Source organism: Varanus komodoensis, unplaced genomic scaffold (assembly GCF_004798865.1).
Source record: "Varanus komodoensis strain SLA01 unplaced genomic scaffold, ASM479886v1 scaffold18_3, whole genome shotgun sequence".
Classification (NCBI taxonomy): Eukaryota; Metazoa; Chordata; class Lepidosauria; order Squamata; family Varanidae; genus Varanus; species Varanus komodoensis.
In genome coordinates, this window is record NW_025335549.1 from 16,061,019 (window position 1) to 16,086,738 (window position 25,720).

The 25,720-nt window shown below is 47.9% G+C and overlaps 1 protein-coding gene across 1 annotated transcript; it reads left to right on the forward strand.

Moving 5' to 3' along the window:
* The first annotated feature begins 9,612 nt into the window (after nt 1-9,612).
* Nucleotides 9,613-21,117, forward strand: CDX4 (caudal type homeobox 4). The gene is made up of 3 exons (XM_044427481.1): nt 9,613-10,060; nt 19,405-19,550; nt 20,848-21,117. The coding sequence occupies exons 1-3, from the start codon at nt 9,613-9,615 to the stop codon at nt 21,115-21,117; spliced, it is 864 nt and encodes a 287-aa protein (XP_044283416.1).
* Nucleotides 21,118-25,720: the final 4,603 nt, after the last annotated feature.

Consider the following 25,720-nt stretch of genomic DNA (forward strand, 5'->3'; position numbering starts at 1 on the left):
CGGTTTCTTTTAGATAAAATTGCTGTTCATGTACCTTCCCAACCCTCTAAGGTCCTTTCCCGGTATGACACCTGGAGATAGAATCCCTTCATTCTGAGAATATTTATGGCATCCAAAAGGTCAAGTGAACATAAACAGGTTGCTTCTATTTACTGGAAAGGTAGCAGGCGGGACAGCTGAGCAGTTCATAAAGTGAGGCAACCTTTAGCCAGGCGAGTGCAACGGGGGGAGCAAATTCAGGCTGTGCTGCTCCAAACCTGTGTGTTTTAAAGAGAGATCTAATGAACAGCAGACAGAATAAAATTACCCTAACTGCGGGAAACAAGAAAAGCAGGTTTCCTTATAAGACCAAGCATGGACATGCAGGAAAAAGATTGATCTTCCCAGAATGCTGATCGGACATGTTGCTAATAGAAACACGCTGCCCATCCCACCTGCCGTGTGTGGCACACTACAGCCCGTGTCGATTCAACACTCCTGCCAGTCCACCGAGATGCAGTGCGGAGATCTCGATTGCCCGGCGTTGGAGAAAACATGGGGGCGGGGGCGGAGTGGGGACCAAAACTTATAAAACTGGCCATCTAGATAGGGGGAAATGGCTGCCTCCGTTTTGGGATGAAAGAGGCACCGATGTCTAATTGCGTGGAAGGAAGAGTCTAGCAAGAAACCAAGACAATAAATGCAAGATGGATGAGACCGAGCAGCTTAAATTTGCATGGATTATGGGAGTCACTTTGTTTTTACAGAAATCGCTTTCCCCTCGGTTGGTTGGTTGTTTATCAATGGCAATTTGTGTTTCTATGGAGTATGAGATGAAATGGTCTGTAACATTAGTCTATTGATTACGGCATTGGAAAAGTCCTAAAGAAATGATATTTAATGACATGTTATTGGTCGGGAAGAAATAAGAAACTCTATCTTCTCAGTAAATGTCAGCTTTAGTCTTCTCAGCCGTTAATCAGGAAGTCATGTTAAAGTTGAGAAGCAGGGAGAAAGCTGCTGGAGATCAGGCGAATGAACTTTGTTTTGATTATTTACTGCATATAATCAGCAATGAGAAGCAATCCGTGGGTGTATTATGAAAAGAGAGTTTTCCTCTTACGTATTAAAAGTGCCATCTAGTGGAGAAGATCATGTGGCTTGTTGGCTGCTTTAAACTCGGCTCCCATCCTCCTGTCACTCCACCCCCCCCCCGCCCCCGGGGAGTTCCAAGTCATGAGGAGTTCTCTCTTCGACAGATAAGACCCAAAGTCCTCGCCATCATCTGTGCGAATACAGCTAGTTGCTGCCTCTAAAGGAAAGGCTATTAATTCATGATCAAATAGGAAGAAGGGGCGGGATGAGTGGGGTCCCTCAGATTTCCTCCAAGGCCTGCCAGCCAAGGGAGGAGAGATGGAAGAAACAGCCATGAAAGCAAGTTCCCAGATGTTTCCTGCCACTTTGCAGCTTCCATAGTCAGACAAACAGTTTTGGAGGGAACATTAAGATCCATTCCTCCCCTGGAACTTCACACAACCAACCGCCTTGCTCAGCCCAATCTTTGAACAGGAAGAGCTATTGAAAGTTTGTTGCAAGACTGCATATTCTGATCTCAGATCAAGTAATCTTCCTGGGCAAGAGACTGTGAAATCATGCTATGCTGGACCACCTAAGGCTTCTTGAAGAGAATTCCAGCATTGCAACCCAGAAAGAGGGAGTGATTCCTCAGCAGCTGTGCTGTGTTGGGAAACTGGGCGCCACACTCTGTGACCCCCTGTCCCAACCCGGGCCGAGACCCTGTGGGACATGGACGAAGGCCTGAATCTGCATTGGCAAGAGGGGGTTTTAGGCAACTGGGACAAGATCTTTTGCTACAGCACCACAGAGAGCTCCTAGGAAAGCAAAAGGTCACTTCTAAGATAGGCTCAGATCCCAAGCAGCTTCACTGCCTCAACCCTACACCCATCTTCTGAGCTCAGACAATAAAGGGTCAGAGACTGGCTTTACACTAGGTCCCGGACCACCTAGCAACTGCCCTGGCAGTTTTCCCATTCTTCCACAATAGCCGGGATTTTCCTCCCATCTTCTCCAATCTGATGCCCTCCATCTCCCATCATTCCTGACCATTGTCACGCTGGCTGAGGATGATGGAAGGCCAAGCAACGCTCCTTGCTTCAGAAGGGCTGTACTGGCATAAGCTGATGCACACACATTTAGCCAGTAGATTAATTGATTAATCAGCTGAGACTGGATTGCAGTTCTACTATCGACATACCCAAAATTACAATAAAATACTGCTAAAAATCATATGAGCTTTTAAAAGCATATCTTGGCGCATTTTTGTTTGGTCAACATTAAGGTCACCAAGAGGCTTTTTCGGCACCAATTTAAAAGAAAGAAAAAGAATGTGGGAATGTTTGAGCCTTGCAAAGTGAGCATTTTCCAGGGAATATCTTGTATATGGATAAAATAACCTGCTCAAGCTTTAGTGACCAGAGACCAGTAACCAGGCATTTCCATGGTCATTCTTCAATGGAACTCATTGACTTGAAGAATTCGGAGATATGGTCACCCACAGCCCTTCCTCTCAAGACCAGGTGACTTTCAGCCAGAACCATCTTAAGCCCTCTTAGAAATACCTAATGCATGTTTCTGTGGGGAACTTTGTGAGAAGAAAGAACTCCCAGTGACCTGCGATTCCATTCCTCGAGGACCCCCACTGGATCACCGAAGCAAGAGCAGACATTGGTGCAATGCAGCCGCATGGCCACTAGGGGCCCTCCTTGCCTCACATGAATAATGGATAACCCTGTTTGTGGAAGGAAGACCCCAAAAAGGAGCTGCCACGGATGATTTCATTCCTCACACAACTTCTTCATAAAAAGCCCAAACCATGAACCCACCTACACGTGCAGAGTTCATGGGCAACATTTGCCGACCCTTCGCCAGATGACGCCCCTTTGCCGTGTTCTGCAAATGGCAGGATGAGCGTGCCAGAGGTGCCAGCTTCAATACCCAGCATCTCCAGTTATAGGGACCAGGTAAGAGATGGTCCCTGGCAGACCCCCTGGAAAGCTGTGGCAATAGCAGGAAATGGCTGCATTGAGGGTCATTTAACCTGGCCATGCTGGTAAGTGGTCACCTGGCACTGCTTCCACCACCTCTTCCCACAACGGATGCCACACCTATTATCAGGAGAAGGCTGGTGTGCCAGAAGGGAAAAGGTCAGGCCAAGGCAGGTGCCTCTTGAGGGAGCGGCAGTCTTAACTTGGGCAGGTAACATGTTACAGCGGGTCAGAGAGAGAAAGCAAAGCTCTGTGCTGCAGGTGGCAAAGTGCTGGCGACTGCCATGCGGGTCTGGCCTGGGCAGCATGAGAGATGTGAACCTGCAAGGGCTGGGATGGTACCAGAAGAGACCTGCCACTGGGCCAGAGCAAGCACAGGAGGGACACTCAAAAAGGAGAGCAAAGAGGAATGGGAGCGACCACCCTAAACACTGCCGCACAGTGGCTTTTGGTGGGCTTGGAAGGATGGTACTGCAAGGGACTTATGGATGCTATGCTGGCTCTGCAAACATAGAAACACAGAAACAGAGCAAGTCAGAAGGGGTCTCCTGGGCCATCTAGTCTGACCCCCGGCACCAGCCGGCTCCGCTCACGACATGCCCGCCATGTGCACATCCAGCCTATCCTTGAACACCCGCACCAATGGGGCCTCAATGACCTCCTGTGGAAGCCCATTCCACACCCTCGGGGTCCTAACCATCAGAAGTGCTTCCTGGCATCCAAATGGAACCTGGGCTCCCTGAGCTTGGCTCCGTTGGAGCGCGTCCTGCCTTCCTCTGCAGGGGAGAACAGGTCTCTACCCACCTCCATGGGACACCCCCTCACATAACTGTATGTTGCCAACAGATCCCCTCTGAGTCTCCTCTTCTCCAGGCTGAAGAGGCCCAGTTCCCCCAGTCTAGCCTCATACCCCTTCCCCTGCAAACCAGCTACCAGCCTTGTGGCCCAACGCTGCACTGACTCCAACCTGGCTATATCCTTCTGTAATGAGGGGCCCAAAACTGAGCACAATACTCCAGTTGTGGGCACACCAGAGTCGTGTAGAGTGGTAGCAATACCTCTCTCAATCTAGAACATCTCTGGGGAAGTATCCTCAGGCAGCTAAAGCTATTTAGAACAGCTCAGCAGAAAAACGCATTCTGAGGGAGCAATTGCTTTAACCAGAGAGGAAGGAAAGGGGTGGGAAGCAGAGGATATTTAAGTGGCTCATTGATTTTGTACAAAACCACACAATTTAAGGGAGGTGCAATGTGGCATGTCTTGGGAGTTTATCTCTGTATTTCTCTCTCTGCCTTTTTCTCTCACTTTATGCTTTGACTTTATGCTTCCACCTGCTCTGCATTAAACTGAAGGGCCATTCCACTCTGAACTCCCAAAGGGAAAAGCAGACTCACAGTGGAATAAAATAAATAAAGATTACGTGGCCTTTTTTGAGTTGCGTTGCCTTCCAGAAACACCATCCACCATAGTATGAACCACCTTCTTGCAGATTCCTGGCAAGAGAGTGTCTTCTATTTCAACTTCTCTTCCTAGGTGCCTGGGGAAGCTGAACCCAACAGTTCTGTCAGATTGCAAGTGGGCATTTGAGCAACAAAAAGACTTGCCTTTAGAAACAGGACATCCACTTAAGTGCTGTTGTTAGCGTACGGGGCATGGATAGCTGGAAATCGGGTTGGGGCACCAGAACCCGGACAACCAGTGCGATACACAGGCCCAAATTGGAGCCAGGCAGTCCAGAGGTTAAGGCAGGTAACAGAAGTGCGAGGTGAGTCAATCTGGATACAGAAGAGCAGTCAGTGCCAGTCAGGAGTCAAAAGCCAGAGAGAGAAGCCAAGGAGAAGCAGATACCTGGAACTGGAGCAGATGGCAGAGCAGGTAGCGCTGGGCACAGTCCAGGAGCAGAGGCAGGAGCAAGGCAATGGGCAGTTTCCAGAGACAGGCTCAAGGAGGCACGGGGAACACCGAAGTCTCTCCTTACTGAGGCAGCATCTGAAGTGAAGAGCCAGTTCTTCTGTAGCTCCTCCCTCGGCCTCCCAGGTGGTGCTCATAACAACCCAGGTCGCTGTGATTGACTGTGGATCACTCCTGCAACCACCAGGGCTGCTATTCTGGTCTCTGGCCAGAAGAGGGAGACCTGGTGCTGCCGCAGAACCTCACAGCTACAAAGAACAGGCGCATCCTCAGAAAAAGAGAGGACGCTGATTTTCATGAACTCTGCACAGAGTAATGCATTGGTATACCTGCAAATCTGGGAGCAGTTAGTGCACTTTAAATTCCAATCCAGTATGTTTCATCTGGCTTGGTCTGCAACCAGGAATTAACTGTGCATGCACGACTTCAAGGGTGCTGCTATCCCTTAAGGTTCCTTAAAATTAAACCTTAGAAGACAAAGTCCTTTAAAGACACAGGACCCTTGGGAATCATGCCCACTCAGGAGCATTTGTAAATTAGCATGTGCCATTTTGTGCATTTTGCTTGTCCTGAAGTTCTGGATCTTTTCAGTACCTGGCAGCAAGCCTGTAGTCAAAACTGAGAGAAGCCATTCCAAGCTGCTTCTGGAGACTCCAGCGGCAGAGACGATGTTCACAGTACTCCCATACTATGAACCTGATATTTCTGCAGGGTTGCAACTCCAAAATGAGAGCCTGGCAAGCAGAGTCCAGTTGAATATGTGAGACTTGGGAGGCATTTTGTACTTGACTTCAGGGTGGGGAAGAAGAAAGAAATAAACCTCACGAAAGCCAGCAGCCTCCGTCTGCATTTAGCTGGAGGGCTGAAGCTGATGCTACAGTAAAAATAGGTCTTCAGCAATTACTGCTTCTTCCTTCCTGATTTATGGCCACATCTGTCTGGGAGGAAGGGCAAGAGTTGCTGTGTGGTTTTCAAGAGAGCTTTCCTAAACAAATTAGTTGCTGGGCAGGCAGAAAGGAAAGCAAATTAGGGTGGGTTTAGAAAAGCAAGGAAGGATTAAATGGTTCCAAGGAAAGGTGAGAACCTCCAGAACTGTGTGTGAAACAGACCTTAAAATTATGTTCAATGGGCTGAAAATGGGGGTAAGGTTCTAAGACGGGGGCGCATATTCCAGTCCACACAGCCTAAAGTCATCCATTTGTGAGAACATTGTGGATGGGGAACGGATGTGTTTACTGCCTTTGTATATCCAGGCAGATGGGGATCTGTACATTGCTTGCACAACTCTGTTTGACCAGAATTGCACTAACATGCTTCCAAAAAAGAAAAATGCTTAATGGGTGACACGGGAGCAAGTCTAGCATGTCCTTGTGCCCTGTCCAGACCAAACGCTTGCAGAGGGTGTCACTTAGAATAAGCAGCTGCTTTATTATGCCTGGGTACAACTCACAAGTCCCACCTACTGGATAGCAGACTCCACGAAGCAGCATGAGAGAGATTCAAGTGGCAACTCGGTGGGCAGGTTCACACAACCGTAGAAGGAGATAAGCCACACCTCCTGCTCAGCGCCTGCTGGTTTTATACAACCAAATTTCCCAGATTCTCCTCCCTGTGCACACTTCGTCCTGTCATCTGAACCTGGCAAGAGTGGGGAGTGGTGGCAGTTGATGAACGAGCCTACAGCCCTAGAACAAGCCATGGGTTCTGGGACGGGCAACGATGGCAGTTTGGCAAAGACGACTGGCCCAGGCAGGACTGGAAAATAAAAGGGTTTTTTGTCTTCCCGAGTCCATCCTCGGAACCTGCAAATCAAATTGGAAAAAAATCCCTAAATGCATCTTGATGAAATGGTTAGCATGCCGTTTATCCTGTGATGGAACATTATTCAGACATCATCTTGTTTCTTCAACTGACAAGTTTAACCCTACTTCAGAAGACAAATATCTAACTTGCTTTGATTGCAGGGATGGGTGTACTTAGGCTGGTGTACTTAAAGAAAACACAGTATCCAGCCAAGGGTCTGCTACTTTGCACCTGTTTAACAGAGATTTCCCTCTAATGTGTCAGCTCGTTCATAAAGGTGCAATTAAGGACCACATCATGAAGCATCTGTATTTTTTCACAAGTCTCCCTGCTGTGTTGCTTGCGCATCAAGAAACAGTGTGAAAACAGTTGGCACTCAATAGATCTATCACCTAATTTCTTCTCTGCATCCTTATCACTTTTAGTGTGTTGCTAACATTAAAAATAAAAAGCACGTGTAGCCACATTGGCCATAAGAAAAATTCCAGAACTAAGTAGGGTAGTGCCTTTCAGCCAAAATGAAGTCAAAAACTGGGCAAGCCCTCGAGATCTCCAGATCTCTTTGTCAAGCAAGATGTTCCAACCCAGAAGTGGCAGGGGGAGGCTGGAGTCGTGAAGAGGACTTGGGCAGAGTCTTAAGCTGAAGCGTGGAAGGGGTTTGCAGACATGCAGCTTAAGCTGTGCCCCAGGACTGTGGAGACATCGCTTGCCCTCCTCCATATTTTCCTTCTCCCAGCCTAGGTTCTTGAGTTCCCTCCTCTAAGGGACTTGTTTGTCCACGTCACTTCAGCCCTCGATTGCCGTGTGAAAACAGGGGTATTTCCGGCAGACGTGTGAAAGCCGCCGCCTGTTCACTGTTCTCTGCTGCGTTTGGCATTGTCGACCTGGAAATACTGTGCCGTGTCCCTGATATTCCTGGGTTTGGTTCAACTTTTCACTCCCTTGGCTGCCATCTTCTAATACTGTCGATCTTCTCATGATCTTCTGATCATCTTCTGCTCCAAGGCGGCCTCCATGTTCCATTGGATCTCCACTCGCAGCTGCTCCTCTAACCTCAGAACTCCACCATCTGATTGCAGTGGATGGCCTAGGAAAGCTTTTAATCAACAAATACATATTCATCTTTGCAAGGTATCCAGGGAAACTTTTCTGCCTGAAAAGCTGAGAATGCTCTCTCTTTCTTTCTCTCTCTGTGTGTCTCTCTCTCACACACACACAGACCCCAACTCCAGGCCAACACCAGCCCTATAGCTGGTGTAGATCAGTTCGCTCTCACTGGTTTCAGTAAGAGGGAATTCTCAAAGTAAAGTGTCAATGAGCCCCGAAACCCATGACATGCAGCTGTGCTTGCACTGGCACGGCTTTGGAATCGCCAGGGACTCCAGTGGGGGAGGTCTCCACCAGGGGTGGGCCATTGCCCTCTAGTGATCAGAAAGCAGGGTGCAAACAATAACCTACAAGCAGAATAGCCACTAGAGATGAAACAAGTAACCACGAGGAATGCTTCTTTTTGATAGGTCGGGGAGCACCTTGGGGGTTTAAAAGCAGCATAAACTTACTGAGCATGAATTAAAATATCAGGCTGCATAGTTGCTGTGTCTTTCTCAGTTTAATATGGAATATTCTAAGAGTGTCTATTTTGCTGAGCATCTCTCTCTCTCTCTCTCTCTCTCTCTCTCTCTCTCTCTCTCTCTCTCACTCACTCACTCACTCACTCACTCACTCACTCACTCAAGCAGTACCCATGAGGTTAAGCCACTGGGATTGCTCAAAAAGAGAAAAGTAAGCATGGATTTCAGTGCAGCTCTTTATACAAAAAGCCTTCCCTGTGATAGTCAAGTTATTTGTATGAGCAACTGGTTTCCAGGATCAAATCATGGAGACTTTAATATTCAGGGAGAAAATATTTTAAATATGAAATTTCCTTCTACCTGAGCAGAGAAGGCAAGCTTTTTTAAGCAAATGTGTGTGAACATTTGGCAAAAACCTGAGTTTACCAAAGAGAACGGCCTTATTCAGGCTCCTGCCTGGAGACTTTTCTGGAATGCAACCATCATTTTCACAGATGCAGCAATGCAAGTCATGGTGGGAGCACCTTATATTCTAACCATTTTATCCGGAGATCAGCCTCCATGGATGAAAACCCGCTTTGTCCCATGCCTCGGATGAGCTGGGCAGCTTTGGCCACAATAAAATTGAAACAGTGAAATAAAATCGTTCATTAAGTTGCTGCAACACATTTTGTTCCTCTTGCTTGCAGCGGAAAAATCCTTTCCCGAGGATGAGCTGTGTTAGATCTTGCCGCAGCCAAAGCAACAAGGAGCCCGAAGGACCCAGACGGGTCCTGGCACACGCGTTTGTGGGTTAGAGTCCGCTCCGTGGGCTGCATGAGCATTTCACCCTCACCATCGCTGTGGCCGTTGGATGAATACCACTGCTGCCCTGGTGCCACCTAGTTATTTAAGCTAATGCACGGGATGCACCGCCAGGCCAGTCTCTCCGGGGCTTGGAGAAAGGGCAGGGCCAGGACATGCAAAGGGTCTGTGAGAAAGGAGACACCCCAGCTGGGCAGCAAGGTGGGGTCCCTGGGAGGGCCAGCCCTTCATTTGAATGCAAATGTTGCTTGGGAAGAGCCAGTTATCTGTGACATCAGGCAGAACCTGGTAGCTGTGACCCCCAGCACCTGGGGATACGGTTGTTAATCATGTGCCGTATAGAGACCTCAGGACCAGCATGAGTCATTCACAGAGCCAGTTGGGGCTAGGAAAGAGAGAGTGAGAGGAAGAGGAGGGGGTGCCAGATCAAACGAGTGGAGCAGGATGCCCTGGCAGGACAAAGCCCGGGGATGAGCATCATGTATGTGAGTTATCTTTTGGAAAAAGAAGCCAGCATGTATCCCGGATCCGTAAGGTGCAGCAGCAGCAGCAGCAGCAGCAGCAACCTGCCAGCACAAAACTTTGCCTCCACGGCACCCTACACAGATTACATGGGATACCACCCTATGCAAAGCATGGAGAACCGCGGACAAGCATCAGGGGCCTGGGGCGCTCACTACGGCCTGCAAAGGGAGGACTGGAATACCTACGGCCCAGGACCTTCCAGTGCAGTGGCCCCCACGCAAATGAACGGATCACCTCCTGAGCATGTTTCCTATGGATCTGCCGATTACAACACCCTGAATCCCGCTGGATCGGGGGCTTTACCCCCCATAGATACAATTAATACAGAGCAAATCTCTCCCCACAGTCAAAGACAAAGCTCTTATGAATGGATGAGGAAAACAGTCCAATCCACTTCAACAGGTATGTGGCAAGAACTAAGCTGCTACTCTGGAATTTCTAATATTGTTCTGTACCATTTGGCCCAAAGAAAATGGAATACTCTTCCCTAAATGAAAAAGAGCTCTCTCAGATTGCTCCTGCATCTCCTGACTTAGTTTTGAACAATGACTTTGATTTATTGTCCTTCTGACATCAGTAGAAGAACAAATTACAGAGTACCACATTTTATACACAGAAGCAAGAGTTTCTTGCAGGAAGGGGGAGTTAAGAGAGGCTCTTAACTGATACATGAAAAGCCCCCGCAATCTAATGCTAGTTTAATTGGATCTGTGTTTGCTGGAAGCGGCACAGAATTGAGTCAGGCTTTTTCCTGTGTAAATGTACGCAGCACTGCAGTCCTAAATTTGCTATTTCCTAATAGCGGGTTGGCTCAAGACTTACTCACACTTAGAGTAATCTCACTGAAATTACTGCTACCTGAGTCCTGTTAACTTTAATGGGTCTACTCTACCTATGAGTAAGTGTGGGTTTAACCTATTTAATGCTAATACGTTTGTGATGTAAACCAAATTTCTCACATTTTACTAGTTTATATACCTCCCCCCCCCAAAAAAATGGTTTTTAAGGAGAATGCTTCCTAGCTTCAGAGGCCTGTGTGAGCAAAGAGAGGCAGGTCTGTAGTCATAGCCCCTGATTATGCCTGCAATTATAGGTTGCTCACATTAACACTTCAAATGGCAACATTGGGTGAAAGGGTCTTCCTCACTTTAAAATGCTTGACGCCCTCAGAAAATGCAGGAATTTAACACACACAACCAGTTACACTAACAAGTTTGATCTCTCCTGCGGTTGTAATAGCAAAAACGGGGAAAGGGGAGGCGAAGGGCATGCCATTTATAAAATGCAGCTTCGAATTCCAGGAAAACACTCTGTTTGATGATGGTCAAATTAGAGGAGTGGTCATGATGGTTAGATCCTAAATATGTCATCATGGTAGTCTAGGCGAGGAGTAAAATGATTGGAAAATGCTGATTTGCAAGGAGCTGCATGAAAAGAGGCATGTGATCTACTGGATTCTAAGCAGCCGCTAAAGATGGCATGAGCGGAGTGAGGCTCTTACAAAATAGTATGACCTTTCACTGTGATGAAAGGACGGCAGATGAGCTGGGCACTGCTCTGCAAGCAACCCTTTTAAAGAATGGGGCGGTTGAGAAAGCGAAGGGAAAGTGCTACAGAGCTGAAGGTTCATTTGGCTTTCATCTAAATCTGTAGCTCTAAAAATAATCTTATAAAGATATTCCTGCTTACTGATTAACTTCAGATCAGAAAGGACTGATTCATGCAATTAATACCAAGAGCAAAATTGTGATACTATATCTTCTTCCCACCAAGCCTTTTAAGTTCACAGATATAAAGGAGACAATCCAATGGCTCGTATTGTTATAAATTACCAAAGGAAGTTTTGCAGAAACCCTCTCCCTGTTCTGTTCTGTGTGTGTGTGTCTGTGAAAGAGACTGATTGAGCCAATCTCCACTTTTGGATTCCTATCCCTTTTGAATCACTGGCATATTTTGGAGTGATTTTACAAATGCCTTTTCAAAATGCTGTTTGTTACAGTAAGTGGGGTTGTCATTCTTAGGTTTCTGTATGCTTTCCTTCACTGGAAGTCACAGTTCAGAAACTCTTAGATGGCAGTTCGAAACATGCTTAGCAGAGACCAAGCCACACTGGATGCAAGCAGATGTATTCTGAGGCACCTTCTCGAGCGTGGCTAGCACATTTGTTAGCCCAGCACATTTAACCGAAAGAAGAACCGCATACACCTTCTGTAGCCGTGTAGCACAGCTTCTGTACCACACATTTACACAGTATCAAGCAGAGTATAAAGCATTCAACTGTAGGTGGACATAGGCGATGCTTTTCTCCCATGAAATGCTAGAGAACGTACGCGAGAGTGATATAGGGCTGCAGATGAAGTCACGCAGAGCACTTTCTGACTCACATTTCAGACCAAGGGACTTCTGGCACCCCGTTAGATTCCCACACAGTTCCGCACGCGCTTCCACGGAGCAGCATGAAATCCTTTGGCGGCCAGCCAGACTGTGCAAATGGCTTTGCCCGCTGAATGGGGCCAACCGTCTGCATTGACCGGTGTTCTGTTTTCAGCCACGGCCAGCAATGCCTGAGGAATCACACTCTACTCAGATGTTTACCCAAGACCGTCAGAGCTCCACTGCCTTTAATTATGGAGGCTCCATTTGGTTCGTTGCGGTTAAGATCTATTAATAAACCCTGCTCTGCACAACGCTTTATTGCTTTTGAAAAGCTATCCGAAATGACAGCCTCTTGCAGTAATGATGTCCAAAATTAGGACTCTGTTGTACAAAGGAATGTTTGATTTTGTCCATCCTGAACCTAACTGTCAATCAATGACATTCAAAGGAGCTCCCTCAGGTCCTAAGATTCACTAGCAAGTGAGAAAAACGATCACTCTTGGTCCATTTTACAGACCTCTGTGAAGTCCTACCCCTTTCGAGGCTTTTTTTCCCAGTTTGCAGACTAGAGAAGACCCCAGATCCTTAAATATTTCTTCTAAGGAAGGTTTTGTTGCTCATCTCTGCACCGTCTCCTACTGTCTAACATCCTTCTGGAGATGGAGTGGCCAGAACGGTGTGCAAGATTGCAAAGGGCTGTACTGCGACTTAAAGGCAGAACGTCCAAATATGGCAAAAACCATCTGATGCAATACGGTGTCACAAATACCTTGCACTTGGGGATCTGTACTGCTGCAAAAATATTCGCTACTTGACAGAGCAGATGGCCACATTTCTCCTAGTCTTTCAGTCGCTTTTTATGGTTTATTTAGTCCTCTCAGTGCCAGCTGCTTCACTGTGGAATGAGAGACATTAAAAGCTTCCAAACCGTATTGCAGGGTACTTTGTACTGAATGCAGCTTGCCCAGCATTGAGCACCCCCTTTCAGAGGTTACCTGCTCACAGAGCACATCTGTCATTAAGCACAAATGATTCGTGCTGCAAATAACTGAAGCTCAGAAAGCATCCAGCACCGATTGTCAGTATTTGTTTTGCAGGATTCCAAAACCCGCCCACTTTTTCCATCGTGCTGAGCTATTGGTCCCTCCTTTCCAGGCCAAGTCACTACAGGTCTTCCCCTGCGGCAGTTCCGGGTGTGTTTTATGGCACGGTCTGTTCGTGACGGGCCGAGCGGAGGACAGGGCTGGGTCAAGATCACTTGTGGCATATGCGAGACCTACCTTGGTTTCCACCAGAACCCCAGATAAATCAGCCAGTTGGAAAATGGTGGTTCTGGAAGTGGGTGGTTGATGGCGCACTCACTGGTGCATTCAGATGCAATGATCTCAGTCCCACAAACCGTGGCCCCATGGCACACCAGAGGGGAAACCAACCTTGTGCATGTGCACCTCTTTCTCTTCCATGTCTTGCTGGCGCACTTCCAGCATCAGTTAAACCCGCTGATCAAGTGGCACCTGTGTCAGAACGGGGAAACTGCAGATTTGTTTCTGACTGCAGTTGTAAACCATCCTGAGCCTACGGTGGCTGAGGTGACGCTATCGCAGCTTGGGGCGAGTGTCCTCAAGGTAGAATGGTTGGGAATCACTTGGAGTGATGGATGTGGGCCAGCCAAGGGCACTGAGTGAACCTGGTGACTGAGAGACTTGAACCTGTTCTTCTCTTATCCAAACCCACAATGTACTGCCTACCTGATCAGTAAATGTTTTTCCTGGAGGACCACGACCCTACCCGAAATCAAGATCGCTGGCAAGTTTAATTCCATCCATACAATGATTGGACTCTTTCCTTCAGGGTTGATAATGCAAGAGCCAAGCATCAGTCTCCCCCTCTCCCTCCCCCTCCCCCTCCCCATCCCTCCGTCCCTCCCTCTCATCCTTGGGCTGGTTGTGAGTTGGCCCAGAGGCCTCCAGTGACAAACGCCAGTTCTATCTCATGCACCATGTTCTTTGCCAGAACCATTCGGAAATAGTCCCAAGAAGATCAGGGGATGGCACAGGATATGGAGCAATGATTGTGGGACAATCCGAAAGCAGCATCATGGGAGATGGACCCAAATTGCCTAGAATACATGTGATACTTCACCACTTTCTCACCTGAGTCTCTTCTCCACATGCAGCAGAAAGGTAGTTTATCGGAGTCCGTGAAAGAATGCACAGGTGGGAGACAGCAAGTTTGAATGCTCCCTTATTTAATTGGCCCCTTCATTTGCCTCCTGTTCTCTTTTTAGCAAGTGTGTGCACTTGTGTTGTAACTCAGGAAAGATTCAGCCATGTGGTCCCACACCAGCAGTCCGAAGAGGCTCTGTGCTTCCACCGTTTGGTGGTCTGTGCAGGCCAGGCCTGTCTTTCCATTCCACCCCCTTTCAATGCCAGCCGTGCTTCTGCCAGAGCAGAGAAGGATACTTTGATCCACAGCCCGAATGGCTGGCAGTCCCTTTCAGAAGCCTAACTCTGCCCAGGGCTAAGCCCTGCCTGGGAGGTGAGCTTAGCAGTACGGCCGAGAAAAGCCCAGAGCTCTGGATGTTTGAGCCGGCATGACCTTTTCTTTCAGGGAGCACCAGCTTTTGAAAAACTGTTCAGGCACACCACATTCCTTACGACTGTCAGAAACACCACAGAGCAAAGGGCATGTTAAAGACCAACTCTAGAATCCACTTCAGCAGGTCCATCTGATTGCCTTCTGACTGTGACACTTCTGTAGCTTAAATGTGTGGAAACTCATGACAAGGCAGTTTGAAGATCACACCACGCAAGAGTAGGGGGACTTTTGGGAGTTTCAGTGGGGCAGGAACCCCAGTGCAGGAAGCTAAAAGCTTCCAGGTTCATACCTTATATCTTGGAGAACCACCTGCCTTCATCTGCAGGAGTAGCAGGGCTAGCCCGTTGTTGCAAAAACAACCACAAAAGGTACTTAAGCTACCCAAGATTCACAACTCCATTTCTTCATGGAAGCATCTGGCTGCTCAATGTTGTGGTGCTTGCCAAGCGAAGAAGTGCACCGGACAAAGGACCACCTGTCCTTCATCGAATGAACTTCTACAAGTCCATCTCATGCTTTCCGAGGTACACATGTTTCTCCTTCAAGAAGATGCCAGCACATGATGACCAATTTTATTTTCTCATCCTAGCAGAATCAGAAAGTTTGTAGTCAAGCCGCTCTCGATCCACAGTCAAGCCTGTGCTTGGTTCTGTTATTTGGTTATGCTGGGAAAACCTCCCCCAGCCTGGCAGCATCCAGAGGTACCGCTAGTCCCCAGCTAGGAGCCCAACATGTCTGAGGACACAGATTGAGGAAGAGTGTGTGAGACACAGGCCAAAAGATGGAAATGGGCTTTTTTTGGTAAACTGCCTGCAAGCTTAAGCCATCTTTAAAGTCTTTTAGGCAGAGTCATGTTGTCAGAGCAATATGCCTTTCCCCCTTTATCTCTTTCTGGTAGAATCTCTGGGATATTCATACTCCAACCTGTTTACTAAAAGGGTTGCAATGAAATGCTTGGCTTTAAGGGTACAGTTGGTCAAAGTTCATATTTATTCATTCATTTGCATGTCTACACTTCCCAAAACTGAAGCTCCCTGACTGGTTCACAGCAATTAAAACCATAAAAGCTCTGCTATAAAAGCTTTAAATTATAGAAGTAAAGCTTATGTCTCAGAAATATGTGCTCAGAATTTCATGTCATTGAAGCAGTCATTTGTACTGGTTTCCCCCTTAACCCCCAAGCCCACTTTCCCCGCTCTAGATAGGTCCCCTCCCATCAAATCCACAGCTCCCTTCATGACTTTCTGACTTTGCCCCCTCCTCAGCCAGGCTTGCAGTCTCCCGACTGTTTCGCATAGTGCATGGCCACGGTTTCCTCCACTGCCTTTGTCACAAGAGCATGTGCAGATGACAGTCTGGAGACATGAACGGCAAGAATTTGCCGCAGCAGAGCAGTGGGAACACAAATGCGTGTGATCGTATTCAGCCCGCAGTGACAGCAGTGCAGAAGCAGAAGTGAGAAACAGACTTGAAAGAAAGTTCCCCCTTTCTTTTTTCCTCCCTTTACTTTCCCTTGCCTTCGAACACCCTCACTCTGCTGCCCCCGTGGTAGCTCTGGTGTTCCTTCAATTGTTTTTATATTCTCTCGTCCACCTCAGATTTGACAGGGACCATAACCCAAATTGTTCTCATTTGCACCCAGGTCGTTACCACTGGCATGTGCAGCCAGTCCACCTTTCCAAATTACAACCCATGTGCTTCCTTCCAGGGCTTCCTAATTGACCTGGGTTGGTGTTGAGAAGTGATAACATAGCATTCTGCTTCTGAGTTAATCAGTCTAAACTCTGGATTGGCATAACCACAGAGTTCAAAACCCATCCAGAGTAAATATTGGGTCAGTTGTGTTTCTGCTAAAATGATATGAGCCTGTCATTTTATTCCTACTGTTACCAGCCAAGGCACATGTGAGGAAATCTAACTGTTCCTCATCTCAGGGCTGCAAACACATCATAAAGCATGTAACCATGAAACCGATTCTTCATCCACTTTCCTGGAATGTGAATCTGAGTCGGGGGTGGGCTGAAGGGGAGCAGCACCTCCCGTCTTCATGGGACATTGCCAGTGAGGGGAGTGGGAGGAAACCGGGACAGAAGCGCCAGTCTAGGGCTGAGAGAGGATTCCGGCATGTTGGAACGAAGGCTTCCCACTCACACCTCCAGGCATGTCCGGCAGTGCTTACTAGCTTGTGCAACACAATCACGGCACAGGTGCCCCTGTGCATGCTGGGTGAAAAGGGACAGGCATGGCAGCCTGCAACTTGGGGGGTGGCCGTAGCTCTGTGGAGGAGACCCTGCTTCAAAGCAAGGTCTCCCAGATTCATTTCCCAGCATCCACGGCCAGCATGAAGAACAGACCTGTCCTGAAACCTGGGGAGCAACTGCCAGTCAGTGGTGGATCGATGGGGCACTCAGTATAAGCCAGTGTCCTGCATTTCTGGCATGAGATCAAGATTTCTAGGTGTTTACTAAACATGCATGCGGAAGCAGGTGTGTTGCTTCAAGGACATCACGATGGCCTTCTCCAATGCTTAGAAGCAGTTAGGGGGAAACCTGTACTGAAACCCTCTACAGCCTGTGCCCTAAGATGTGTTGGATTATAACTCCCATCATCCTCAGCTGATAGGCATGCTGGCTGTGGTCCAACCCATCTTCCATGCATCAGATTTAGGAGGGCTGCTACAAAGCCTGTTGGACGGGAACAAGGTGGTTGTTGGATCTCGGAGACGGTTGCGATGAAGGGCAGCAGCTTATGGCCATCCAGACGCTTTGCCTCTCAACACACATCAGCCCAAGGGAGCCGAGCCCACGTGAGGGACCGTGGCGCTATTAAGCCAAAATGTCTGGAGGACCAAATGTCGCCCAGCCCTGGTCTAGACACAAAATGATTACGCCCACTGCAAACTAGCCCGGCAATGACCCTGGCCTTCTGCGCCCCTCTCGCCCTGCCATTTCCTGCTGAATTTTCCTGCTGGAGAAGCTCACACTCACCGCAGACTCTTCCTGTGGAACATCACTGAGTATTGTGCCCCAGAGTTGCTTTATTTATGTAACACCATGTGCATGCACAGTATGTGACAGCCTGGGTAGGGTAGGGGCAGATGTCAGCATCTGATGGTAGGGAGACCACCAAGGCCAGGGTACAGGGCTTGGACAATGAGGACTAGGAGCTTAAGACAAAGGTTAAACTGACGTGCAGCTAGAAAGGAACACACCGAACAAGCTGTGTTGCTGCACAAGCTTTGTGCCAGTGTGGCGCAGCATTGGGAGACCACTTTGAAGGTGCTTTCCCGCTTCAGCATCAGAACAGAGTCTGTTCCAGGCCCAGGAGGGTATCGCCACTGCCTCTCTTATCACACTGCCGAATTCACAGACATAGACAAATTCATCTGACAAGGGAGATGTAAAACAGGAGAGGCTCTTAAGACAGGGGACCAGGGGCAGCTTTAATGCTGATTCGTGCTGCTTTGTAAGCTAGCTGTGGGGTCCAGGCATCCCCGCCCCACTCTGCCTTGGCTTGCCCCTATTGTCTTCAGCTCAGAGGCCTATCTGCCCCACCAAGCAACAGACGCCCTTTTAACACTTCTTCCCGCTTTGATATGCATCCTAGCCTCTTCCTTCTCCTCCTTTTCTTTAGCAGTTATATTGCCGGAAAGGGTGACGATTTTCACAGCAAATAAATAGGCCCCCTCTTTGCTTTTATTGTGTTCAGAAGAAATGCTCTGTGAACTTTATAGCCAACGAGGAAACGGCCTCTCCTCCCCGCCCCCCACAAAACCAGGCTGGGTCACAGCCTGCGAGGAAATCCCGGTGCCCTAATTCGGGTCAAACGCCAGGTGAGCAGCTCCAGGCCATGTCAACAACCCCATTCCCACCGAAGATTACGAGCAACCGCTCGGACGGGTCTTCCTCCGCTTTGGCACATGGGAATAATATATTTGCACCAGAGAATGCTTTAGCTCATAAAACTGGCTTCTTTTGCCTCGGGAGGTTAGGCTCACGGGGTACTGCAGTCCTTGGTGGTTCCCTGAAAGCCAGAGCTCCAAAGTGAAAGCAGTCTGCTCACACAGGGCCGCACAACTTGCAGCATCCAGACCCGATCCTGGCTGGGGGGGTGGTGTGGCAGAAGACCTCCTGGCTGCACAGGTCCTGGGCGAGGGTGGCGGGAGAGGCTTTATTTCTCTCAGCCCAGTTTGCTTCAAGCAGCCCTCCCTCCACCTCATTCACATCAGTGGAGGCTGCAGTCCGTGAGTCCTGCCCTCCAGAGGAAGGGTCTCATTGCCCTAGGAAACCCTGGAGGGCATATTTTTCCCCATCACTACCCATTTTGGGGTGGGAGAAAGGCCCTGTTCTGGTCACAGACCCCGCAGTCCTTGGCAGGATGGGATTCCTGCAGACGCTCTCCTTCCCTACTCCAGAAGGCAAGTCAATGAAGCCATTGGCATTAAAATTCCTATGAAGGCATTAAAATTCCTATGAAAGCAATTAGGAAAGCAAGAAGCAAGTTTTAAGAGAGAGAGAGAGAGAGAGAGAGAGAGAGAGAGAGAGAGAACAGGACAATATTTTTTAAATCTGAAATCCATATTTCATTGCACATCCCTAGTAAACATTGTTTCTAGTGTACATAGGCAAGGGGAGTTTAATACATGCCAAGATCTGTTGGTAAATTGTGCATAGATCACAATTGCGTCTGATCAAGGGAGACACTTCAAGAATCCAACCCTGCTGGTGAAAAATGCTTGTGCAGACCTTGTTTTGTTTGCTGTTTTCAAACAGGGAAGACAAGGACAAGAGAGAAATACCGTGTTGTTTACACGGATCACCAGAGATTAGAACTGGAGAAGGAGTTTCATTACAACAGATACATTACCATCCGGAGGAAGTCCGAACTCGCTGCAAACCTAAGACTTTCTGAGAGACAGGTAGAGTATTCTGCGGTCTGTGCAGATGACATGTTGTTAGCACAAATCTAAAATATTAGGGGAAGGACCATGTAGGGCACATTAAGGCTCATTAGGACAACATGATAAGCACAAATTGCCAAGCCTTTGCCAAGTCGGTCTGAAAAAGCAGTCCTGAAAGAGACATCTGCGTTCCGTCCCACTGCTTTCAAACTTACTAAATCCCATTGCATAAAGCCACGTTAGCTTCACTGGTCCCCAGGGGAAAATTCAGAACCCACAGGCAGGCAATCTCTTTATTAGGCCCAATCTCTTTATTAGGCAAAAACACACAAACCGGCGTGGCGGGCTTCCAGCCCCCCACATCTTCCTGTCAGGCAAGGCAGTGCAACAAGGAAGGGGAGGCAGCGAGGGAGAGGCAGCTGACGGGGTGTGGATGCCACGGCCCTGGAAGGGACACAGGCCTCCATGGCTGGGCCGCACTTCCCATAATTCCTAGCCACCATGGCCAATGGCTGGGCATCATGCGAGCCACAGTCCAGCACATCTGGAGGATGCCTGGCTCGAGAAAGCTGGACTAGCGTATGCAAGGTGGCAAACGTGGTGCTGGCCCATTTCCAGACCCAGTTCAAAGCAATGGCACTAACGGTCAAAGCCCTGAGCAGCTGAGATCCAGGTGACATGAAGGAACGTGTCCTTCCATGCACACCTGTCCAGACCCTAAGATCATCTTCAGGGGTTCTTCCCAAGGAGCCTCCGGCAAAGGCTGTGAGCTGAGTGGATGCTAAGAAGAAAGTTCTTTTCCTTTCGTGGCCTCCCAGTCATGGGATGAGCTTCCCGGAGAGGCTTCCCAGTGAATGCCTTGTGGTGGCAGGAGAAGGCCTTCTCCCTGATTTCCCTGAGGCTTGATTGGGCAGCCTTTCAAAGGGAGGACTGCCTTCTGTCTAAGAGGACACACGGTCAGCTGTTATGTTTTGGCATCATAATTCTACCAACTGCCAATCTGTCTGAAGCTGGACAACAGCTGCCTTCCTCTGGTGAAGGCTTGGTTAGCACCACCGTTTAGCTAGAGAAAGAACGCAGAACACAGAGTGAGTCAGAAGGGGTCTCCTGGGCCATCTAGTCTGACCCCTGGCTCCTGCTGGCTCTGCCCTTGACAAGCCTATCATGTGCATGTCCGGCCTATCCTTGAACACCCTCCACAAGATGTAGCAAAAGACATGCACAGATTTATGATTTTCCTCTTCCACGATGTTTAGCTGACGCCAGACTGTATTTGTGATGAACTGCTGGACAAGTTTCTCCTTTGCTCTTGCAGGTAAAAATCTGGTTCCAGAATCGCAGAGCCAAAGAAAGGAAATTAATGAAGAAGAAAATGACAAATTTTGAGGGCAGCCTCGGTTCTATCCAGAGTGACTCTGGTTCGATGAGCCCCATCCCCATCCCAGACCCACAGACTCATTCAGAAATGGCTGGCCCCCTGTTCCCGCCGCCGCCGCCCCCGCCGCCACCCCCACCACCCCCTCCTCTTCCAATGAACAGCTTGCAGCACAACGGGGCCCTTCAGCAGGTCGTGGCATCTCAGTAAGGCCAGGATGCCCGTGAATTTGTGGAGCACTCCATTTCACCACGGGGGCCCCGGAGGTGTTGACAGGAAACCCCCTGGCATTGCAGCAGCCATTTTGAAACTCACACCCGGCAAGAGAGGAGCGGAAGGTTCTTTGGCAAGGGCACTGTGTGGCACGAGAGGGGCTGAGCTTGGAAACCACGTGCTCCTGGGTGCAAGGCCGGTCCAGCTAGGAGCAAAGCGAGAGAGCAGCGTTCGGAACAAAAGCTCCCCTGAGCCCCGCACTTTGCTTGATCCGAGACTGAGGAATGTGTACACAGTTCAGTTTTAACCCTTTTCCCTCTGGGGTGCAGTTTTATTTGGTCCACTTAAGAGGATGGTGCTATTAACAGTTACCCAGAAATGGATCATAATCAAAAAGCGAACCCACAGCTTGTTTGCAGGGCTGGTGCATGCTGTTATCGTCGTCTTTTTTAAGGAGCAAGTTTCTAGTTGTTACAGCCAAAAAGCCAAGTTTGGAGACCTGCAGGCAATGCCTAATAAAATCTCCGTACTCAGATACATAGTTGACTGAGATCTCCATTGGTCTGAGATGGGGGTTTGGCCTCAATTTCATGCAGACTTCCAGACTCCTTGCCATGGACCTGTTGCAAATTTACCCTGGTTCCACAATTCACACAGGTTGCTGAACTCCGTTGTTCTGGGTGCAGAATTCCTGGAGCACAGAAGCTGCCCCTGTTCACCTTGGTCTGTAGGACACACCATCCCACTTATTGTTGGCTGCACGTACCGGAAACAAGCTCTTTACAATCTAATCAGAGGGCCAAGATGATAAGCATTTTCACAAGGTTCTTACAAGTACCTCAAGTGTTTGGAAAATGTGTCACTATGGAAATTGTGCGGAGGGAGTAGCTCACATCATCCTCCACTTCCCTCAGCAAGCCCATTGATGTTGCCCCAGGCCTGGGCCCAGAATTCCTCTGCAGTCTGGATAACCATGAGGTCTAGCGTTTCTGAAGGACTTGAGCAACTCCAGTAGCTGGCTGGTGCTGGAAAGTCATTTGGTCTCCACGCATCTTCGTTCAGCATTGTTTCGGTCCACTGTGCGTTTCCCCACTGAGCTTTGCTCTGCAACCACATCAATATCCAGAGAAAATACAGCCTTCTTGGTCTGACTGTCAGTCAAATTCGCATTAGCACCCTGCCCCCGTTGGGCTTTCAGGCACTGTGATGCAAACGCCATCTCATAAAATAGATTTTCTGAATCTCACAAGGTCCTCCACAAAGGGAGCATGTGAATTCATGCCTTGATATTCTCTATGTTAGAGTTTGGTATGGGCAATAGAATTGTAGAGGAAAGAAGGTACTAGCAGAGTCTTGGTTTTTAAGTTATTGTTTTAATAAAATTACTTCCAAAATCCTACTACAATCACCCTGAGCAAGGCAGTGTTCATTGTGGACTTGCGCATCACCTGCATGCCTCAAAGGACTCTGTGCAGACGAGGACGGGTATTTCCACTGCCGTCACAAAACAGAAGGTACATGTGCTGCACTGGACGGGGTGTGTATTTGTAGCTGGTCTGTGCCCACAGCACCCGGGTTCCAATGATCCTCTCATCTAGACATGGGGCAGATGACTGGAAATCAGCCGTTTCCACCATCACATACACGTGGAAGTAATCCCCCCATTCAAACTGTCAGCATGCATACGACTGTAAAAGGAGTTGATTAGAAGGGAGTCAAAGTAAAGCTATCCAGCATATCTATATCAGCCCCGTGTTTCACTTTCGGGAAAAATATGGGAGGATCACATGCAGAGAAGGTGACGCAAACTCAACTCCCGAGTTGCCACTGGGCCAAAAGAAGCCGCTGGGTATGTGCACTTGGACATAACTCATCCTCTTTGGTATTGGAAGCCTTTCCCAGTTTGCGGGCTGTTGCCGTCTTTACATGGTTACATTTTACTTCCTTCCCTTAAATAACCACATTTAAGGGTAACGAAAAGCTACTTGTTTAGATTCAATAAATGATGGAAATCTTGCACTGTATTTGTGCTGCAGTGTATAACCACTTGAAGAAATGCCAAAGCCTGTTACCCTCCGAAATATTTTTGAAAAATTCTTTACTGTTCTATGGTTGCAATTAAAGGGAGAGAAGTTTACACCTTCCAGGTGAAACTTGGACATGGAAAGAGAAGCTGCACTTCAGCTCATCTCGAGTTAAAATGTCTCAAGGTGAAATGTATAATTATAGGAGCAGCTCATCTGGTTCTTGAAGCAGTTTTACTTTGTTTACGTGCAGGAAATAATTATGGAAGAAAATATGAAATGGCTTTGAAGAACGCCTTGTCTCCGGGTTGCTGAAATGCTGCTTGCTAATGATGGCAAAGATATTCCAGCAGGGCAACCTAAAGCAGAATTTTGCTTGCAGAAAGGAAACTTAAAATTAGGATGACAGGGTTAATTGCTAGATTAATCAACAATGATATAATCACAGCCGTTTTTATATTTGGAGTCACATTTAGTTCTGGTTTATTGTAATAGCAAATGAACATGGAGATATTAAAAATGGATTTTCCTTCTAACAATGAGCATCTGTTAATCAAATCTTAAGATACTGTACACTACCCTCAATAGCTCAAAAATCACCTCTTTGACATAAAATGTAAATTTATTTAAATTCAGTGTATTAATTGTTTTGAAGCCAGATGATTAAAAGTAATTCTAACCAGCTAGCAGTCCTAGTTAAAATGTATTGCAAAAGGTTGGACCATTAGCCTTGTAGTTTTATGGTGATTCTTTTACATCAATTTGAACCCTCTGAAATCTATACAGAAAGTTTGTGTCAATATTTTTAATTGTAACTTGCCCACAAACATTCAAGCAATGCTGTTTATGCAATACGTGTTTGTAAAATATATTGGTACGAGTAGAGAATCCTAGTATTTTGCAAGTGTATTTTTACTTTGCAGTATTTGTCTCACTTATTCCCATTCGCACATAACTGTTCATAAACTGAAACTGCTCTAGGGAAGCCGGAAGGCCATAGCATTTGGGCAAAAGGCAGTAGTGTTTCTCCCCACACCGAATCCCTCCATAGGTGGCCCTTTTCTTGCATGCAGCTCCTGTTTCTTTGATGCAGAAAGGTGAGTCAGGAAAACTCAGCATCTGTCTCTCATTCCAGACAACTTTCCCCCCCTCTTTCCCAAGAGTTTTCCTGATTTGCAGATCCTTCTCTTTTGTGGAATTTAGAGGAAGGCCTTTGCCTCCACTGAATTCTGCAGAAGTATTGAAGAGGGACTGCGGTTGTCCCAGGTTCTCTTATGGGACAAATGTTCACCATCAACTCCTCTAAGGGCATGGAAGTGCTATTCCAAGATCACAAAAGCAGAGAGAACTCTCTAGTTCCTATAGTCATCCTCTCCATATTTCTGATCATTACCAGATGGGTGGGCAGGCTTCCTGGGGGAGGCGGGGAGAGAATGCCTGCTTACAAGACATCCCGTTCTTAAAATGCACACGTTTGACAAAACTGTACAATCTGGATTTGCACATCACAATAAACCATGGTATGTTGGTTTCTGGGTTGTTGTATTTTGCAAAACCCACCATGCTAACAACCCATGGTTTGCTAGCCACAAAAAACCCAGAAAGAGAACCCATGGATTGTTGTTGAACTGTGAATTCTGGGTAGGTTTGAACCATGGATTCTTCGCCAAGCTACAGAGTATATAGAGTGGTAAAAAAGAAAATGAAAACAACAAAAGTATCTGGGATACTGGGAGCGAGTGGCAAAAGAAGAGAGGAGCGACCAGTCCTGGGAGAGAGAAAGCGAGCCGCAGTCTGTGTGGTCGTCTCCTAGGAAAACACAAGGTGGGTCAACAAACCATGGGCTAAATACATACGTTAACATGACGTGCAAATCCAGTCAGTAGTAAACAACCCATCCTGAGAGTCACCATATTCCCCTGGCTAGACCAGGAGCACCTTCGATCTTTATAAATCCAGATGGCATAAGTACAATCAAGGTTGAGGAGGGAATCTCTAAAAATGGACAAGGGAATCAAGGTTGAGGAGGGAATCTCTAAATACATTTGAAATGGTGCTTATTTATTTATTTACAAAAAGGCAGGGTTAAAAGGCAGGTGGAAAACATGGATCAACAGTGCTTTCCATGATACAGTGAGTGAAAGAAACGATTGCTGCCGCTTCCAGCTACACGAACGATAACCTGGGGCAAGCAAAGGAAGACCAGGAAAGAGATGGACGGGCTCCGTCAAGGAAGCCACAGCCTTGCATTTACAAGAGCTGAGCAGGGCTGTCCTGGACAGGACATTGTGGGGGTCCTTCATTCATAGCCACCACAAGTCGGAGGTGATTTGATGACCCAGAACAGCAGCACTGGCGTTCCCCTCTTGCCAACGTCCTTGCCCGCTTCAGCCACCCCCTCCAACAAGCTTCCCCTTGCCGGCAACACCCTGCTAGCTCTTTGGCTGTTCCCAGACTAAGCACAGCCACCCCAAGATCCTTCTCCAGCACTTGGGCTCCCCCTCCACCATGCTTGTCATTTCCCTCCTCCTGGCAGAGATGCACGTGAATTACCGGCACCTGTGGAGGACTGGTGA

What these genes read in the sequence shown, in the direction of transcription:
- CDX4 (XM_044427481.1), top strand. Translation starts at nt 9,613, where the DNA reads ATGTATGTGAGTTATCTTTTGGAAAAAGAAGCCAGCATGTATCCCGGA. An exon ending in AGTCCAATCCACTTCAACAG is followed by an intron (nt 10,061 to 19,404) that starts GTATGTGGCAAG and finishes GTTTTCAAACAG; the next exon opens with GGAAGACAAGGACAAGAGAG. An exon ending in TAAGACTTTCTGAGAGACAG is followed by an intron (nt 19,551 to 20,847) that starts GTAGAGTATTCT and finishes TTGCTCTTGCAG; the next exon opens with GTAAAAATCTGGTTCCAGAA.